Consider the following 21861-nt stretch of genomic DNA (forward strand, 5'->3'; position numbering starts at 1 on the left):
GTATACTGTACATTGTATATTATTATTTGTATATTGTGTTGTGTGTAATTATGTGTATATTAGATATGTAAATTGTGTTGTGTAAATCTGATGTTTATTGTAAATTGGTATATATCACAGTCATGACTGTTATGTTGCTCGGAACTGCACCCAAGACTTTCACCCACTATTGCACTTGTGTATATGGTTGTGTGACAATAAAAGTGATTTGATTTGTATTTTCATTGGCCCCACACAAAAAAAAAAAAAAAAATAATTTTATTATATATATATATATATATATATATATATATATATATATATATATATATATATATATATATATACACATTTATATATATATATATATATTACATTTATTTATTTATAAATGTATAATTTAATACTTTAAATATAAAAATGTAAACAAAAATGACAAAAATCTTTTTGTAATTTGTAATATTATTTGGAAATTATACAGCTGTAATGTAACAGATCTGACACATTTAAATAAGTAAAACTGGAACAACATTGTTCAGTACAGTGTTAATTTTCACAGTTTTTTTATTTTAGTAATAATTTTTGTCTTCTGGCAAAGTTTTTTTAAATGTAGTCAATATTTCATATTCATATTCATTAATTTTAGGCAGTTTTACTCTGACAGTTATATTGGCATACAATTTTAATCGACAAAAATAACATATTTTACTGTAGTTGACAATAATGTGTAAAATAACAAAAACATGTATCAGACTGTAACAGACCAAACTTTAACCAAATATTCAAATATTTAAAACAAATTATAAAGTACTTAAAATTGTATAAAACATATGAAAGATTTATGTTTATTTTGTAACAATAAACAATATGAAAATGAAAACCCGAGCTCCTGAAATAATAGCATAGAATGAATAAACTAAAGTATTAGTTACGTTTTAGAAGTTACACTTTTGTGAATTCCTCACATTTAGACAGTTTAGGATATTTCGTTATCTGCATTAATACACCCAGCATTCCAGTGTAGATGAGCCATTTGATAAAACCACCCCAGGAATTATGGTTCCCTATCTGTCACTCACTCGATGTTGTGTCGATGTAGTGACACTAGGGGTCACTCTTGGGAGCCCCAAACACCTCTGATGTTTGAGAAAAGGCCAATGGGAATTGGCAAGTGGAATTTGTATGCCACTCCCCCGGACATACGTGTATAAAAGGAGCTTGCTCATACCACTCATTCAGATTTTCTCTTCGGAGCCGAGCGGTTGTATTTCAGTAAGTTGAATTCCCGCGCCGATCCATTCACCTCTACAAAAGCTGTTGGATTTACAGTGCCTTACAGCAGCTTCTCCCCCTCACGTACCGGTGGAGTTCAGAGAATGCCCGTGGGCGCTTCGACAGTCTAAAAGAGTATATATTCTTGCAATAAAAGAGTATATTTTGCCTCCGGCTCTGCCTCGTTGCGAGGCCCCACCCGCCGGTACGTCCGAGCGACCGACTCCTTGGTCCCCCTCGCCCAGAGCTTGGGGGCATGGTTTGCACCTCCCACAGGCTCCCCTTGGCACAGATGTGCTGGCACACAGCTGGCCCCAGGGGCTACGCAAGTATGCATTCCCCCCAGTGAGCCTATTTGCACAGATGCTGTGCAAGGTCAAGGAGGACGAGGAGCAGGTCATCCTAGTAGTACCTTACTGGCCCACCCAGACTTGGTTCTCGGACCTCACGCTCCTCGACACAGCCCCCCCTGTCGAATTCCCCTGAGGAAGGACTCGGTAAGACCATGTGACGTATTTCCACACAATTTCCTCCCCCTCGGGCAGGATGTGGTCTCAGCGGTGTCTTCCCCTTGGGAGTGACACCCCCCGACGCGGATGCTATATGGCCCCCAGCTGAACGATTTTTCTTTTTGGGGAGAAAGAGAAGAGGCCGCGGCTGGGGCAGCCTGTCCCCATTTTTGGGCAGTCGACTTGTCCCAGAGGTGCAAGGGATCGTACGATGCTCATAGGAGTGTTGGGGGGGGTTACGTGATGGCCAGGTGTGCTGGCTACGAGGCACGCAATGGCCTGCCCGTCTCACACCGTCAGTCCACGTAACACAGTTCAGCTAGTTGTGGCGTTTCGTGTAGGGCCCCTAGTGTCACTATATCGACACAACGTCGAGTGAGTGACAGATAGGGAACATCTTGGTTACTTTCGTAACCTCCGTTCCATGATGGAGAGAACGAGACATTGTGTCCCTCCTGCCACAACACTGAACTACCGCTGAAATGGCCGGGACCTTGTCTCGGCTCCTCAGCACAAAACCTGAATGAGTGGTTGCGAGCCAGCTCCTTTTATACCCATTTGTCCGGGGGAGTGGCATGCAAATTCCACTCGCCAATTCCCATTGGCATTTTCTCAAAGATCAGAGGTGTTTGGGGTTCCCAAGAGTGACCCCTAGTGTCACTACACTGACACAACGTCTCGTTCCCTCCATCAAGGAACGGAGGTTATGAAAGTAACCAAGACATTTTCCGAACATGGATTATTCTGACCCCAAAAAACAAAACAAAATAAAACCTACAACCTCGAGGCTCCTCATTGGCAGGGGATTGTTATGATGAATAAACTTTGTGGGGGTAGGATAAAAACAAATAAAACAGATGTTGGTATGTCACAAACACATTGACGTTGATCCAAAATGATATCATTTTGTATCAACTCTGTCCTAAAAGTCTAAGTGATTTTTTAAGTCTGGATTTGATTTGCCAAAATGAGGCTTTTACCGCTCCATAACCTTCTTTGTTGGAAATGAAAAAAGTGATTTTAGTGTCTGTGGAGACAGTCAAGCATAAATAATCTGCAGAAAGCCAATGAGGGATGTGGTAGGCTTTTAGCATGTGCCGCCACAATGGCTTTCACCTAAATGCCGTTTTATGTTTGAAATGGTTGTCCTGTTTTTTTCATGCCTACAGAAAATGTTCATATTGTCCACAGCATACATACTATGTATATACAGTAGCAATATTAAGAGTAGAATGCTAGTATGCTCTTCAGAATATATCCAATTCAAGACTTTCTCCTGGAAACCACTGGTGGATTTGTTGCCAAATTTCCTGGCTCATGCTGAATTCACAAAAGAATACCTTTATGAAAATGTCACATCAGGGCATCTGACATAGGCTGATTTAAAATGCTAAAATGGTTCAAATTTAGATGCTTCTCAGAGCATGAAAGGCACCCAGCCATTTTGGCATAGTCCCCCCTTAACAACATGATACAAATGGGACCAATTTTGGCCAAGGACATCAAGCTGTACACTTGTTCAATCTGTGCTGAGAGAATAGATTAATGGATTAAAAAAAACAAAAACAAAAAAACAGATAAAGGTCATCTGATTCTACTAATCCAGTACTGACACGATGCATAAATCTTTTCATATGGATATGGAGGACAATGATATTTATACTGGAAAACAAGCCAAAACAAAAACAAATCAAAAACTTTTTTTGTTGCAGTGTATAATGTGGCGAAGAGTACCCTCTCTCACCTTTCTGTTCACTTCAATCCATCTTTAACAAAAAAAAAAAAAAAAAAAAACAGAGTCTCTCTTATTAATAAAGCTGCATATTGCCAATTTTCTTAACGATATGAAATGCACAGTGACATATATTATGATTTAATAAGTCACGAGCCATCACGTTATAATCTAGCTGCATTAAGTGTGCGCACTCGAGGGATGAGCATCTCCGCGACAGAGGGTTCTTCAACCGGGTGCAGTTTCAATCTCTCCCCCTTAGGTCAGGACACTTCGCGCAACTCATAGAAGAGGTGCTGACCGCACAGAGAAATGCCAGTTTCGGAGTTTGTAGTTATTTACATGATCTGCTTCCATATTATTTGAACTTAAATAAAGCTATAACACATTAAATATAACTGCATTAAAGATGTAACGCCAAGGTGTTTCCTTTAAAGACGCTCGACACGCAAGTTTTGCTTCAGCGGAGTGACAGCTCCAGCTCCACTTATTCCACAACGAGAGTGCTTCTGTATTTACATATTTGGTATTTTTGTATAATTCCCTCATACTTTGCAATCTACATCACCTGAAGGACAGTGAGCTGTGTAAATCTTCCTCATCTCAGTCAGGCACGAACTGCAATGCTGCTCTCATGCATCATCATAATAGTTTAATGCAATCTCATGTTGCGTTAAACGAGATCAAACAACTATTCGACATTAAAATTTTTACTGAAAAATTTGTAGAACATTTGTCAACCAATGAGAATCAAGCATTCAACAGACCCGTGGTATAAGTAAATTTAGTATTTAACATTTATCTTGAATTGTCTGCCATCCTGGGTGGATTTTTTCACTAAGCTCATTGTAATGCTTTGCTTTATTGTTTTATTTGTAATGGAACATATGATGCTGCCTTCCGTTTTGGCCAGAATGTAATAGTATAGGCAGCATAATGTTTCTCCCTAGCTTTTGGAGCAAAAGTGTAACAAAGTTCCAGTTCAGCTATACACCCTTTCTTTTCCATAAATCCGTTACTCCAGTGTCACAAGAGCAGTGTTTGTAGTGCTGTGGATTCAGTTGTTAATGGTAATTGTGATAAGTGATGGCTGTTTTTGATTGATTTAGAGAAATAGTAGCAGTGCTTTGACCGAACACACAGTTTTCCATATATGAAATAAGAGTTCTGAAATATTCACGTCAACTGGCTTTCTCTCATTAATTTTTCATTACCATTTGCATAATTCTAATTAGTTGGTCATCAAAATCATCCATTTGCTGCTTCTGGGAATACACTGCAGAAAGTGGCCTGCCTTTACACCAAACTAATCGTCCCTGACAAATTAGTCTGGTCTGGCCCAGAATTGCCTTCTTTAAGCCTCGGATTTCTGAGGACCACATAGATTCCTTGTTTGAGCCGCTTTATCGAGACAAATGTATGACAGAATGCATTGCATCCTGTGAGGTGAGTGTACTTGAAGTTGACAGTCATGTGAAAAAAATTAGCGTTGCGTGGAGAAAAAGACAGCTGAGTTGCGATCACACTATTGTCTCCATCGGACTGTTTAGTCCCAGTACTGTCTTTGCACTTGCAGTTTAAAAACAAATTAGTTGGAAATTGGAGGGCTGTTTTGCATAGAGTTCCATAATGTCATTAATTTACTGATGATTTAATGTTTGATTTCTCTAACGCGAGGACATTATAAATTATGTCTTTCACAAGTATGTGTAAAAGATCTTAATTATTGCATCCAACATGAAAAATGAAAACAGAAACTATTTCTGCACCACATTTAAACACATACTGGAGATTGTAAAATTCCTTTATTATACTGCAAAAAATCATATTCTTAATCATTTTGTTTACCAGTAAAAACATTCTTAAACAAGATACAGATAAACATTTATCAGAGAATGTGTCTTGAATATCTATTTTAGATAATCTTGACAATTTGTTTTTTAATAATCAACTCATGTTTTTTAAGTAGTGCCATAGTTATGTTTGGGTGAACATAAAGATAAACAATTTTGTTATGAATACTGAATACCTATAAGTTGTTTTAAGATTGTTTGAGGTTAAGTTGTTGTCTTGTTTAATTAGCATTTTATCCCTTGAGAAATAAACCTCTTTAAATGTATAATTTTATTTCTTATTTTCTAACAGTATGTATGCAGTGTGTAAGGACTGACATTTTTGCAAATACAACTATAATGTTTTGTTATCACATGAACTTAACCCTCAGAGACCCAAGCTTAGAGACTGATGATGTTTTTCCTTTTCTCCTACTTGAACGTGTTTTTAGGAAGCCACTGATTACAAATATGTTGATTTATAAGCATATTTTGTTTTGGGGTGAATTTATGTGAAGTCTATGGGGAAATCTTGATTTTTAAGCACATTTTTCTTGATGTTTGAACATTGTGGGGCTTTAGCAAGCTGTGACATTTAATATGCGTATGCTTTTTATTTTAATAACAAATTAGCATTGTTTAAAGGAGCACTCAGTAATTGTTTTTTAACATCGTCTTGGACTTACACTGACACCTAGCGGCATGGATGCAGCATCATTCGAACACAATAGATTTCATTTAATAATGCTATTACAGAAATTCAATATTAACAGTCAGCAATGATTACTTTAATCAATGAGTGAAAGTGTCAAATAACAGGACGGTAAATGAGATTAAGTGAGTAGTATCTTGCTGGTCATGTGATCCTAACTTGGCAGCCCCCATGTGCGGACCCTTTCAATGTAGAACAAATAATCTTTTATGTGGTTACTGATATGACTGGAGACTTCATCTTATGTAAGTGCTCATGATTTTATACATTTGTTTCAAAATTACTATTCATTTCTTTAGGAGTAAAACTTTTTTAGGGTACGTTTACACGACAACGATGTACTAAAAATGGAAACGTTTTTCCTTTGTGTTTTTGAAAAGTTTCGCGTACAGACGACAACGTTGTCAAAATGTTCCCCGTTCACACGGATCTGCGAAAATGACTAAAAAGGCTGTATTATGCATGCCAGGCCAGTAGTTGCCGATGTCACTTTGTAAAGAAACACTACGCGCCTGCGCACATAAGCATTCTTACACAGAGCGGTGGATACAAACAAAGAAGATGGCGATCGCTGGTCGTAGTAGTGATGCAGTAAATCTACACTTTGCTGGAGAAGCATCAATAAACTCAAAATCTTGAGCAGCACAAACACAGTCCTGTAGTCCGCCATTGTAGTTTTGAATATCTCGCACATTGTTTTGAAGTACTTGCGCGCATGCCTATAGACTGAACACGTAATACGCGTGCGCATGACAGCATCATTTTCAAAAACTTGCACTTTGAAACCCTTTTTCAAAAGTTTGCATTTTCAGGCCCCAAAACGGCGTTGTCGTGTAAATGAACAGCCAAAACGCATAAAAGTTTTCCGTTTTTAGTTGAAAACGTTATCGTGTAAACGGTCCCTTAATGAGGAAAAAAATACTGAATGCACCTTTAATTGCTGTAAACAAACGTTGCATTTCTGCTACGTTGGGTCTCCGAGAGATAAAGACCTCTAGATTTATAAGAGCAGGTGATTTTTTTCCAACCAAGTCTCAAAGAATGAACGTTACTATTACAAAATGTTTGCAAACTGAGTTCCCTATCTGTCACTCACTCGACGTTGGTGTCGATGTAGTGACACTAGGGGTCATTCTTGGGAGCCCGAGACACCTCTGGTCTTTGATAAAAGGCCAATGAAAATTGGCGAGTGGTATTTGCATGCCACTCCCCCGAACATATGGGTATAAAAGGAGCTGGTATGCAACCACTCATTCAGATTTTCTCTTCGGAGCCGAATGGTCATGCTCACTGAGCTGAATGCTACTGTTCATTCACCTCTGCTGGATCTGACGGCGCATTTCAGCGGCTGCTCCCTCCTCTGCACTGCTGCACTGCAGAGAATGCCCCTGGGTGCTTCGGCAGAAAAACTAGAGAGTATATTTTCTGAAAGAGCATTTTTCCCCTCTAAAAGAGTATATATTTGAGCGCACACACGGAACGTCTTTTTAAAGACGTGTCTTTTTAAAGATGCTTTTCCGATTGTGTGTTATTCCTGGTTGTGCTCGTTATCTCTCGCCTTCTAACGGTCACGATCGCTGTCTTTCGTGTCTGGGAACTGCTCACGCGGAGACAGCGTTCGTGGATGGTCATGTTCTCATTGCGAGAATATGTCCATGGCAACGTTGCGGTTGCGGCTCACCTTCGTAAGAAAGACCGCAGACCTCCCATTCCCCAGCACGCTCGTCTGCCCTGATCGGGCTTCCGGGTGAGTCCGCCGGCTTGTCTCACGGCGAGTTCGGCCTCTTATTCGGAGCCCGCGAAAGTGATGAGCTCTCGAGCGCAACATCGGAGAGCAGGCTCGTCCAGTCGGAAGCCTCAGCTGGGCTCCTCCCTTCGGGGTCGATCGCCCAGTCACAGGCTGACACGGAGATGACGACATGCTTTCCCGGGCAGCCGCGAGCGTCGGTTAGAGTGGATTTCACCGCTCTTCCCTGAACCCTCGCAGCTCGGTGATTGGTTCCTGGGCTCGCGGCGCCGCTCAAAGCCACGCCCCGCCCCCGTTCCTTTCTTCCCGGAAGTGCATGAAGAGCTGACAAGGTTGCGGGAGGCACTTTTTACTGCCCGGTCCCGATCTTTTCAGCTTCCCCGCTCTCACTACCCTCGATGGTGGGGCGGCCAAGGGTTATTCGGCAATCCCCCGATGGATAAAGGCGCTCGCGGTGCACCTATGCTCGCAGAGCGCCGCCACCTGGCGCGGGTGCCCAAAGCCCCCATCCAAGGCCTGTAGGTTTACGTCGTCTCTGACGGCCAAGGCCTATGGTGCCGCTGGACAAGCCGCCTCCGCCCTGCACGCCATGGCTCTCCTGCAAGTCCGCCAAGGCGCTAAAGGAACTGCACGAGGGTAGTTCTGCCCCGGGATTGATACAGGAACTGCTCTCGGCGACCGACCTCGCTCCCCGAGTGACGGAGGTCACAGCGCGGTCTCTCGGGCGGACGATGGCCACACTAGTGGTCCAGGAGCGCCACTTTTGGCTCAACCTGGTCGAGATGGGTGAGGCCGACAAGACACGATTCCTTGCTGCCCCCATTTACCAGGCGGGCCTATTCGGCGACACCGTCGAGGACTTTGCCCAGCAGTTCTCGATGGTAGAGCAGTAGATAGATGCTAGCCGGCATATCCTGCCCCGGCGTGGCTCAAGATCCCGCACCCCATCTACTCATTGCCAAGGGCATCCCCCTGCCATGACTGCACTGGCTCCGCTGCAGCCCGCCCCTTCGGCCCGGCCCTGGCGTGGAGCCCACCGCAGGAAGCAGACGTCACCCATCTCGCGGCCACCCAGAACCCATGAAAGGCTTCAAAGTGCCCTTGAGACGGGCGACCCAGGGACAACGAAACCCGCTGCTCTGGAGCTGGTAAGCAGATCTTCATCTTTTTGTTACCTTTTGCATTTAATTGCGGCGGTCTCCCACCCTGAGCGCCCAGCTGTGGCACAAATCCGCCCCCGATGTGACAGTCTCCACCGGTCACGAGGACAGGCCTCTTCCTCCCCCGTCCCAGGCTGTTCCGGGGGTGGTCACAAGGAGCCAGGTAAGTGCTTCGATGTCCTCGGACTCAGCACGGCCACGACGTGGTGTGGCACCTTGAGCTCCACCCCGCAGCAAGGCCCCACCTGCCGGTACATCTGATGATGTTTTCCCTTTTGGTCCCCCTTGCACGGAACTTGGACGCATGGCTTGCGCCTTCCAATCCGTCACGAGGGCTGGTCCGGACCATTCTAGCGAGTGTCTGGCATCAAGATTGGTTCGCGGCGGTAGACCTGAAGGATGCGTACTTTCATGTCACGATCCTTCCTCGACACAGACCCTTCCTGCGGTTCGCGTTCGAGGGTCAGGCGTATCAGTACAAAGTCTCCCTTTCGGCCTGTCCCTGTCTCCTCGCGTCTTTACAAAGATCCCTCGGCATAGATGTGCTGGCACACAGCTGGCCCCCTGGCATTCGCAAATATGCGTTTTCCCCCAGTGAGCCTGCTTGCACAGACCCTGTGCAAGGTCAGGGAGAATGAGGAGAAGGTCATCCTGGTAAGCACCCTACTGGCCCACCCAGACGTGGTGCTCGGACCTCACGCTCCTCGCGACAGCTCCCCCCTGGCAAAATTCCCCTGAGGAAGGACCTTCTTTCTCAGGGAAGGGGCACCACCCGGCACCCGCGCCCAGACCTCTGGAATCTCCATGTCTGGACCCTGTTTGTAGTAACTCCTCCCCCATTGGGCAGGATCTACCTTGAAGGCTCTCCACATGGTTGGAAAGACCATGTGACATATTCTTCTACTTAAATATCCCCCCCTCTCTTTGGGCGAGGTGTGGTCTCCGCGGTGTCCTCCCCTTGGGAGGGACACCCCCGACTAGACCTGGCGGCCCAGTCGGATAATCCCCCTTCTTTTTTAGGGAGTGGAAAAAGAGAAGGGCAAAAGAGGCCACGACTGGGTTAAGCCTGTCTCTATCTTTGGGTAGTCGACTTGTCCCCAAAAAGGGCCGTTCGACACTCATAACTGTGTTGGGGGAGGTTACGTGTCGACCTGGTGTGCTGGCTATGAGGCACACAGCAAGTCTGCCCACCACACACCGCCAGTTCACGTAACACAGTTCAGCCTTGTGGCGTTTTGTATAGGGACCCTAGTGTCACTACATCGACACCAACGTCGAGTGAGTGACAGATAGGGAACGTCATGGTTACTGGTGTAACCTCCGTTCCCTGATGGAGGGAACGAGACCTTGGTCCCTCCTACCACAATGCTGAACTACTCGCTGAAATGGCCGGACCTTATATCGGCTCCTCAGTGTAAAACCTGAATGAGTGGTTGCATACCAGCTCCTTTTATACCCGTATGTTCGGGGGAGTGGCATGCAAATACCACTCGCCAATTTTCATTACCAGAGGTATCTCGGGCTCCCAAGAGTGACCCCTAGTGTCACTACATCGACACCAGTGTCTCGTTCCCTCCATCAGGGAACGGAGGTTACACCAGTAACCATGACGTTTTACGTGCCACTTTCTACATTTCACTGCAGTTTACTGGTGAAATGAACACTAGAGATGCTACAACAACTGTGTTTTATTCACTTTCACACAAATCATGGCTACAACAGCTGATTATGACTTTATAAACACAAATTTTTCGCACTTTTACTCACACTGCTATGTTATGATATCGAAACACTTTTACTCTTGAAAAACGATACATTTTAATACTTGTATTACAGACCCACCTGCATTTACACACTTAATCCAATGTGATTAACTTCCGCTCTAGCTCACCTGATAGAGTGTTAGATTTTGGACTTGGAGATCGAACCTGAAGCCCAGGCAAGGACGCTCGAAACGAATGTTAAATTGAAGCGAAAGTGCCATAGAAGCGACACAAAATTATGTGCTTGCTTCAGTAAATGAGCTTTTCATGTTAAATTTGCTTTTAAAACACTATCAGTTAGGTTTAGGTGTTGGCTTAGGGTAAGGATGTCTGTTTTGTTTACCTCTCATTTAATATATATTTTTAACACTAATGGTTAAGTTTAGGTTAAAGTTTTAGGTTAGGGAGGTACGTCTTACTCATTAAAACATCCATCTAATATTCACCTTAAAAGCCTTGTCTGATTACGACAACATTTCAATTGCTTTTGGCGCCCCCCAATGAACATTTCACTGGGAAACTGAGCCAAATGTGTAATGAAGCACATCATCTTGGTTAGCAAAAATGTTGCCATTGTCATGTAAATTTTATGAGAGCAGGCTGTTTTTTCAGTTGTAATAAACTGGTGAACTGTGTGCTTTTCTCACATACAGGTCACCATTCTTATTGTACTGGCCTTGGCCTTTTTGGCTTGCATAGTGTTCCTGGTGGTGTACAAAGCCTTCACCTATGACCACACCTGTCCTGATGGCTTTGTGTACAAGGTAAGTGGATGCACACAGGACCTATGTTCTTTTAATAAACTAACACGCCATGTCAGCTCTATTTAATGCCTGCAGTTCGTCTTGGAAAACAAACATCTCAAAATCCTAAGATATACTTTTCACAGTAATTAACTAATTACATATGAAGAAATGTAGGGGAGACTGGGGACAACACACTATGGGCCCTATTTTAAGAGCGCAAGCATTATGTGCATCGCCAGTGGTCAATGGGAATTAATGAAGTTTTGAAAGGATGGTCCATGTGCCATTTAATTCTGAGGTTCTTCTCTGGTTATTCCAGCGTCTGCGTCCTATTATATAGTCCCTTCCCTCAAGCACCAATGATTTACACAAAGACAGCACATTCATAAGAAGTTGGTAGTGTAAATGGACTGTATGCAATGAAATAGAAGAATAGAAATATGGACTAGAAGAATGCCAGGCATATTTCTATGACAGTGACACACGCTCCTTTTATATGCATGGAAAATGCTATTCTCATCAGAATTTGGATGTATGCTCTGTTAAATTGTAGAGAATGTAAGTATTATTAATCATTTTCATCTCCTAACTTGTGTAATCATGGCTAGTATTAATAGTGATTGTATCGGAATGCACTTCACTTCTACCAGTCGATTTTGATTTTGAATTTTTTTTTTTTTAACAAATTAAACCAAAAATATTTTTAAATTCAAATTACACAAACGAAAGGAAAATATAATCAAAATAACGAAGTGGTCAAAAAAATCACACCAAATCCAAACATTTTACTCTCTGCTACGTCTTCCACCATTTTCCACCCCTTTTGCAGTGACTTAAAAATCAACCCATATGACAAAAGGAGGAAAAACACCAATATAAATTAGATCATAATTACATAATCAAATGTCATGTAAACGCATATTTCTTGCCTTGTCAGATATTTTAAATTAGCTGATTTTAGAGCATAATCAGCATATTGGTGTGCATGTAAATGGGCTCAGTGTAAATAATTTTATGGTATCTGTACTGTTGGCACATACAGTAAATATGTTTCTTATACCACAAAATTAAAAAATAAATAAAATAAAAACATGTTGATTTGTAGACAATGTTGATTTGTTGTTAAAAGGTACACACACAATGCCAACGCTCAACATCAAAATTCTGCAGTGCCACAGAGCGCAACTCACATAGTTTTTCATTCAATTCAACCCAAATCATTTATCAAAGGACAAAGATTATTTACTCTAGCATCATTGGATGATATATTGTGTATATGTATCTTTCATATAGCCTACACAATGTATTTTCAGTTACAAGTATGTAGTTTTGTGGTTCAACAGCTTGAATGGGAGACCAATTCAGTGCTACATACAGAGAAATTTCATAATAAATGTCACCCTTTCTTATCGTTCAGTTTGTGCAGTTTCATATACTAACCTGCGAACTCATCAACGTCACTTTGTTCATTCTTGAAGTACAAAAACCTTTATAACTTTGGACTGCCTTCTGATGCGCCGCATCAGCTCGTCCTATGTGTGTTTTTCTGGTGCCTTTCTTACCCATGACCGGCTTCGGTCAATGTTATATCAACCTCTTGTGGTCTCACAATGCTATTACGCCATACTATTAAACAGAAAGCTAATTGAGTGAATTGGAAAGTACGCAAATTTGGCTTCTTATTTAAGTGTCAGCTAATTTAATATATTGATGCCTCAAAATAGATAAAATGACGTACCGATCAATAATAGATATATTGATATATTATGACATCCCTAGAGATCACATTTCCTAGAACTGGTGTAGACTCAAAATTGGTTGCAGGATTGTTCTGAAAGAGTTGTGGATAACAGGTAAAAAACAATGCTATATGTAAGTAATAAAATGCAACTAACCATATAAATGTGCGTAGGTATGTTAGCAAAATAAATATGATAAGCAACTTTTAAAGGAGAGCAGAAAAACGATGTGTGCCCAATCAAACTCTACAGTATTTTTGTTCAAATACTGTATGTCACTTGGAAATATGGCTAATAAAATATTTGGCCTATAATTTTTTCCATGTCTGAGACTGGCAAATTATGCATTTATAAAATTGCCAATTGTCTTATGTCATGTTAATACTCAAGTTTGTTTCTGTGCCACTATAGCATCAACAAATGAAATTGCAAATATAATCACTGTTTTCAAACAGGATTCCAGAAAATGTCCCATTCTTTTATTGGTTGTACATACAGATAGTCCAGCCCCAATCTCACACCATTGGTTAAGTTGGACGGGTCACTCTGTCGATGAGATTAGCTCACTGTATTCTGTCTGAAAGGGAGATGATAGACAAGTAGAAACTCTAACATTTCACATTCCCACTTCCCATCTGCCCACAGCACAAGCGCTGTATTCCTGCCTCACTGGAGGCCTATTACACTGCCCAGGACGCCAACTCTCGTGGCCGCTTCTACACCGTCATCAGCCACTACAGCATGGCCAAGCAGACCACCTCCCGCTCTGTTTCTCCATGGCTCCCCGCTGGCACCAGCCAACATGATGTCAAACCTCCCAACACAGACAGCCAATGAGATTATCCATGCCGCCTTGCCATCACTTACATCACACCGAAATTACCTACAATTTCCACATTGTTCCTTTTATCCCCAATGGTTAATTTATGCTGCATAGTTTTTATTTTTATTTATCATTATTTATTGTACATTTTTGTATGTTTAGTATTCATTTTTGCGTGAACTATCCCTTTACAATATAATTTTGTTTGTACAAAGGCATGACTCTGCAATCTTGACAAGCGTTATCCCCACAATGTCTGTGAGTGTCAGTGACCCATTCTGAGAGCAGAATACCCATATGCCCTCATGTAGTTAGGTGACAATACAATCTTGAAAGGCATGATAAAAACAAAGGGAGTTTTTGTGCTAAAACATAGTAGAAAATTTAAATACATGCTCTCACTTGTTTTAAATGTTTTAACAAAACCTACTGTACTTGTTACATTCAATTTTATGTACAACCTATTATGACATATTAATGAAATGCTGATATAGGATAACAGTAGAACCGCAAAAGAACATATAGCATATGTACAGAAAATATGGTTCCTACTTTGAACCTCATTGTAAATAACCTATGAGCCATGGTGTTTATCTCCGTCGGACACGTAATATCATCACTGTTTCTCAATGGATGAGCAGAAGTGTCTAGATCTTTGTGACTTGCTTTTGCTGGTGTCTATGCTTGCAATTAACCAGGGACAAAAACTTGGACTCTGAGATGATTTGGTGAAATGTCTGCCAAAGCTTGATTTTTCTGCTATGTTCGGTCACAAGTCTGCTCTTTTTTCCATTTTTATATTTGTTGTCAGAAAAAAAAGGATTTTTGAAATGTTGTGCTGTTGTTAGTTGAGATATAGCAAAGCCTTGAGTATTTCTAATAGTGTATCCTTTCGGTTCAAGACAATAAAGATATACAAGGTGTTTAATTTTTGGGTCGTTTGGTTCTTGTTGAGGAATCTGATGGAAACTTCTGTTTTAGACTTTGCTTCTCAGATTTTTCTAATAAAAAAAAGACCCTAATATTCTTATTTGTCTCCTGTAGAGTTTCAGAAGAGAACTCAACAATGTCACAAACAGTGTTGATTTTTCACATTTTTTTATTTTTTTTTAAAAATTTTTAATAGTTTTAGGGTTTTGAGAAAAATTTCCAATAAATTTAGTCAATGTTTCAGTTTTACTCTGACTAAAATGGCATATTTTTTATAAATTTTAGTCAATGAAAATAACATATTTTAGTTGACGATAATGTGCAAAAGGACAAAACATGTCAAACTGTAACAGACCAAACTTTAATCAAATATACAAACATTTATAAAAATGTATAAATATTAAGTTAAAATATTAAGTCCATTAAACACATAAAAGATAGGCCTATATAATCCTGTATCAAACATACAAACACAATCCTGAAGCTCATGAAATAATAGTGATGAATATACTGATGTATTTGTTACTTTTTAGTAAGTTAGTCCACAGTAAGTTACTGTATACTGAATTATTCTTGCTTTAGAGATTGTTATTCATTTTCCATGTTTTTATGGAGGTAATTAACCCATTTTAAAGGGGTTATTTTTCTGGTGTCCAACACTTACTGGACGTAACTCAAGCGGCGAAATGCCCAACGTACTGCATTATTATATGAATAAATTCTTTCTTAATATTTCTTCTTTTATAAATAAATATTTTTTCTAGATGGTTATTATCTTCTGTTTGTGCTCTGTTAATATCTTGCAGTATTATTTTTTTCTTATCCTATTTTCGGCAACAGTATTTATTTTATTAAAATTTATTATTATCATCATTATGCATCTTTTTCGTCTCATCTTAGTTATGATTGACGAAATATAAAACAATCTTCGCCAATGAACATTTTTGTCAGTAATTTCGTAATAAACCAGATTAACACTGTTTACAAAAAAGACTTAGATGCCTAAGTCCATATTTAAAAATAAAAAATGTCATTATTAACATACTGAATTTCTCATCAGTTTTTCTCAACACCTAATTATCAGAGCTATGCTATCCACATTAATTGTATACCTCTATATTCTCACTGTATGTGAACAATTGACAAAATATAAAATTTAAAAAAAAACTTTTTTTTATTTTTATTATGTGATTTTTTAAAATCATATTTGATACATCATGCTTTAAAGGTCATTATCCTCCTGAGACCCAGCAATTTATTTTTAGATAGGACTCATGTTATTTCAGTTTCCCTTAGCAAGTACATGCCACAGTAGTAAATTCTGGGACATCTTAAAATGACTGGGCTTTTCAGAGATACCAAATGTTTGGGAGTTTTGGGAACTTCCTCTCCTTTGTCTATACAAATGTATGATATTACAATCGGTCACATCAAATACAATATTAATACAATACTTTTTTTCCTCAAAAAACAATTATTATCATATATGTTTTATGCACCAAAAGCTATATTGATATTTAAAAAAAGTGAAATTGAAAAACCTTTTTTATTTTTTACTGTGTCTCAGGAGGTTATAGTAAGATGACATCATGATAGCTTGTAATGTAAAACAATGAGATCTTTATGATGACAGTGCTGGCTAAATATATAAAAATACATATAGATATTATATGTATTTTAAATATTTAAATATATCTTGTTAAATTATATTTCAGTATTTTTAAAGCTCTGTGTTTTGTATTGTGGTGGGCATAAATGGAATGTAACGATGATTGAGAGATTTACCTCAAAAGCCTGTTCTATCATATTTGATTTCCACATGATTTTACTATAAAATAATGTAGAAAATTTAAATTTAAGTTGCTTGGATTCAGCAAATACTAATTTTGAAATATCAAAAACAATACAACATTACTTTTACTTGATCAAAATCAGCAAAGTTTTCACAGCAAATGTACGTGCTTCGCAATACTAAGGCAGCCATTTTGGAAATTATATAACAAGGTCTTCTACTTCCAGAAGAACACAGAAACTTCCACCAGGATGCAGTAGACATCTAATACATTGAAAACAACAGGATTTTCAGCTAAGTATTCATTATGTTGATGATGTAGATGCTTAAAAAAATTATGTACCAAATATAATATGCACAACATTATAGGGTTACGTTCTGGTGTCCTGTAGGTGACTGCATGAGTCGGTCTCCTTACAGTTCACTGTACGATAACTCCAGAGCACTCGTACTACTTAAGTTTTGATGCATTTTGGAAAAAACCCATTATTCTAAGATGATTCATACAATAATTTCTACAATATACTTAGGCTTACGATGCCTATGGGAAACACAGGGGGAATTCACTAAGAATTAATTGCACCCGGTAAAAGTGCCGATTATTTACACACGCTGTCTACTCTAGTTTAGCGCCCAAATCACTAAAGCAGGGGTTCCCAACGGGAGCAGTACCGGATGTATTCAAAGGATGCCAGGGGGCGCTGAGAGCAAATTAGTAGAGAGGGCGTAGTTAGGTTACAAATGAGGGGCGTTTATCAGTCATGTTAATCAAGTCTATCGTCAAGTTCCTGTTTGCATTAAAATGTTTAACTAGACATGGAGTACATCAGTTGGTTCTCAATTATATGGGTTATACCAACAATGGTACAAGCATTTGTACCGCTGCTCATCTGATTCTGAAGTCTAGCGACGCATCTGAAATATCTGGTTTAGCAGCGTCAAATAGACAGGTGAAGTCACAACCTCCGCTAATGCACCTGTATGGCTCTGTAGGTGGATACGGCTCAATGGACAGAGCAGCGCGAGCTCAAAGCAGGTGCGTTTTTACTCATAGACCAGTCTCAAGCTCTTAAACGTGCACCTCTGATCATTGCAGCACTGCGAGAACCAGTGAGAAGCACGGCGTGAGACGCGGAATCTTTTAAACTCTGCACAGAATTCTGCATGACCACCCTTGACTTTACTATAGTAACACTAACAGTACTTTAGGCAGAAATAGACTGATAATAAATATTATCATATCACTACTTCAGCTCCATTAGGGGAGTCAGGGAATATAACAAATGTTTGTTACAACTTTTAAATTGTTATATTTTGTATTCATTGTTTTTACATGTATTTAGAGCAGGCCTACTTGTTTATAATTACAAAAATGCCATAATTTGTTTTATAGAAATCATGTTACATCTAACCATGGTAGTGAAGAAGATCCATGCTTCCATGTGCTTACTGTGGTCTTTTTACAAATACCACTATTAAAACTATAAAAATAAATAAATACATTTATATTTCCATAAGGGCAAATGCAAAATACAAATTTTTTTTTTTTTTTTTTTTTAGATGAAATAGAAATACATAAATTCTAAAAAAAAAAAACAAAATAGGCTAAAATATTTTTGTTTGAATGTAAGAAAATATAACTGATTTTGTTTGCTTTCAGAAATTCCAAGAGATTACAGAATTTGAATCAGTAAGAACCTGATGAAAGGAGTTCCAACTCATTCACACTGTTAGAATAATTTAGCCACATAAATGTTAACTTGTTACTTTTTATAGATGTTATAGATAACCTAAATGTTGTTGATATCAGTAAATTCACATCTACATCCAACTCAAAATCAGTGCTATAATGTAGAATGAGCATTTCAGTGGGACAAAATTATTGGTCTTTTCTCTTATTTTTGAAATATAATAACAATACCACTTTTATTATTAGTTTTTGATCAGGCAACAGTGCAAAAATGCCTACAGTTCTGGTTCCGGTTCAAAATTTCTGCAGCCTCCTTTCCAAATGGTTACCAGTTAGAACAAAATAAAAGAACGGTTAAAAACATCATTTTTTAAATGACCGTACTCTGCGCTAAGGGGTGGGTTAAATACAAATAACAGCTTTGCCAGATCTCACAAGAGAAGTAAGCAATCTGGTCTGGGAAAACAAGCTCAAAATAAGCCACATGCCTCAAAATAAACAAAAAATTAACGATTTATCACAATAGAAATCGTAAAAAGCATACAGTTAATTAACAGTTAAGTGAAATTTTAATTAAAGGTCTGCTTCTGACTCAAAACCGGCAGCATCAAATCTGTATTAATGCATCACATCTAACAATAATTCAGTGAAGACTTGGAAACAACTGAGAAAAGTACTTTTTACATCTAATCTAATCTTTTCTTTGTATCTGGATTAGCCGTGCATGTAAATGTAGTAATTATACATACAGGTGCATCTCAATAAATTAGAATGTCGTGGAAAAGTTCATTTATTTCAGTAATTCAACTCAAATTGTGAAACTCGTGTATTAAATAAATTCAATGCACACAGACTGAAGTAGTTTAAGTCTTTGGTTCTTTTAATTGTGATGATTTTGGCTCACATTTAACAAAAACCCACCAATTCACTATCTCAAAAAATTAGAATATGGTGACATGCCAATCAGCTAATCAACTCAAAACACCTGCAAAGGTTTCCTGAGCCTTCAAAATGGTCTCTCAGTTTGGTTCACTAGGCTACACAATCATGGGGAAGACTGCTGATCTGACAGTTGTCCAGAAGACAATAATTGACACTCTTCACAAGGAGGGTAAGCCACAAACATTCATTGCCAAAGAAGCTGGCTGTTCACAGAGTGCTGTATCCAAGCATGTTAACAGAAAGTTGAGTGGAAGGAAAAATGTGGACGAAAAAGATGCACAACCAACCGAGAGAACCGCAGCCTTATGAGGATTGTCAAGCAAAATCGATTCAAGAATTTGGGTGAACTTCACAAGGAATGGACTGAGGCTGGGGTCAAGGCATCAAGAGCCACCACACACAGACGTGTCAAGGAATTTGGCTACAGTTGTCGTATTCCTCTTGTTAAGCCACTCCTGAACCACAGACAACGTCAGAGGCGTCTTACCTGGGCTAAGGAGAAGAAGAACTGGACTGTTGCCCAGTGGTCCAAAGTCCTCTTTTCAGATGAGAGCAAGTTTTGTATTTCATTTGGAAACCAAGGTCCTAGAGTCTGGAGGAAGGGTGGAGAAGCTCATAGCCCAAGTTGCTTGAAGTCCAGTGTTAAGTTTCCACAGTCTGTGATGATTTGGGGTGCAATGTCATCTGCTGGTGTTGGTCCATTGTGTTTTTTGAAAACCAAAGTCACTGCACCCGTTTACCAAGAAATTTTGGAGCACTTCATGCTTCCTTCTGCTGACCAGCTTTTTAAAGATGCTGATTTCATTTTCCAGCAGGATTTGGCACCTGCCCACACTGCCAAAAGCACCAAAAGTTGGTTAAATGACCATGGTGTTGGTGTGCTTGACTGGCCAGCAAACTCACCAGACCTGAACCCCATAGAGAATCTATGGGGTATTGTCAAGAGGAAAATGAGAATCAAGAGACCAAACAATGCAGATGAGCTGAAGGCCACTGTCAAAGAAACCTGGGCTTCCATACCACCTCAGCAGTGCCACAAACTGATCACCTCCATGCCACGCCAAATTGAGGCAGTAATTAAAGCAAAAGGAGCCCCTACCAAGTATTGAGTACATATACAGTAAATGAACATACTTTCTAGAAGGCCAACAATTCACTAAAAATGTTATTTTTATTGGTCTTATGATGTATTCTAATTTTTTGAGATAGTGAATTGGTGGGTTTTTGTTAAATGTGAGCCAAAATCATCACAATTAAAAGAACCAAAGACTTAAACTACTTCAGTCTGTGTGCATTGAATTTATTTAATACACGAGTTTCACAATTTGAGTTGAATTACTGAAATAAATGAACTTTTCCATGACATTCTAATTTATTGAGATGCACCTGTAGTTGTTAAAAAGGTCTTCATTCACAGAATGCAACATCCACAATGGCCAGTTAGACAAAGAAATGTGTGATGCAGCAGTTTCCTTCAGGATCAAAGCACGTTTCATTTTTTAGGGCAACATAAAGTGGTGTAGTTCCAAACATATACTGTGATAAACTCTTTGACATTTTGTTTCATGAAAAAATTATAACCAGTTATACAAAATTAACCAGTTATAACCGGTTTCAGCTGGTGGCGTTACTCCAGAAGAAGGTGTGGTTACTCCACAGGCATCACTTCCACTTACAGTTAAGGTTAGGGAAAGGGTTAGGTAAGGGGCTCCCAATATCTTTAATGGCAGTTTGAGCTCCCGCCCCTTTTTGGAGCAATGCCTGCAGCTATATCCATATCCTTCTTGAATTCACTGTGTTGACCAATGGGAAGTTTCTTGGTTTGGCAGTGACCTCTGTGTGGGTGGTGCTTCGTACACAGCTACAATGAATATTCACAGTGGACAAGGATATCATTTAGCGGAGAGTTTCTTTTTAACCCCTTACAAAAAAATCTAAACTTGCCACAGATTTGCAGCTTGTTATTTTCACATGCAAATGAGCTTTTGATTTGCCACAAATGTTTGCCAGAAGTTTGCAGCTTTTCACCGGTAGTGGCGAACCTCCAAAATACCTTTAGCAAAAAAGGACAAATCTCATTTGCATGTGAAAATGATTAGTGGCAAATTTGCGGAAAGTTTGCAGCAAATTTGCAATGAACTCTCGATTTTCGTACGGGACTTCACTCTTACACAGTATTATTTTCAGCATAAAAAAGAGGCTGCTTGACAATTAGTTTTTGCAGGTTTCACATGGCTCAACATCCGGCCACTGCCATCTTTGCCCACAGAATTTCGCTGAAATACCATGCACAAAAGTGCTGCAACTGTTTAGTTAATTCGCCCCACAGAGTTCCACAGAAAAAGAACAAAAATATTAGGGTTTCAAAGAACATGGGAGTAAATGATGACAGAATTTTTATTTTTGGGTGAACTATGTCTTTGAGCTATGAAAGCAATAACATTTCAGAAAAAAAAAGAAAAGGAAAAAGAAGAAAAAAAAAACACAGTTAAC

The 21861-nt window shown here is 39.5% G+C and overlaps 1 protein-coding gene across 1 annotated transcript in view; it reads left to right on the plus strand.

Moving 5' to 3' along the window:
• Positions 1 to 14966, plus strand: part of LOC127428841 (neuronal vesicle trafficking-associated protein 2-like) — a 76150-nt gene extending 61184 nt beyond the window's left edge. Inside the window, exons 4-5 of the mRNA XM_051677479.1 lie at positions 11360 to 11470; positions 13837 to 14966. Of these exons, the coding sequence (XP_051533439.1) occupies positions 11360 to 11470; positions 13837 to 14028 (303 nt within the window). The 3' untranslated portion in view covers positions 14029 to 14966. The remainder of the gene's footprint in view (positions 1 to 11359; positions 11471 to 13836) is intronic.
• Positions 14967 to 21861: the final 6895 nt, after the last annotated feature.

Source organism: Myxocyprinus asiaticus, chromosome 38, assembly GCF_019703515.2.
Source record: "Myxocyprinus asiaticus isolate MX2 ecotype Aquarium Trade chromosome 38, UBuf_Myxa_2, whole genome shotgun sequence".
Lineage (NCBI taxonomy): Eukaryota > Metazoa > Chordata > Actinopteri > Cypriniformes > Catostomidae > Myxocyprinus > Myxocyprinus asiaticus.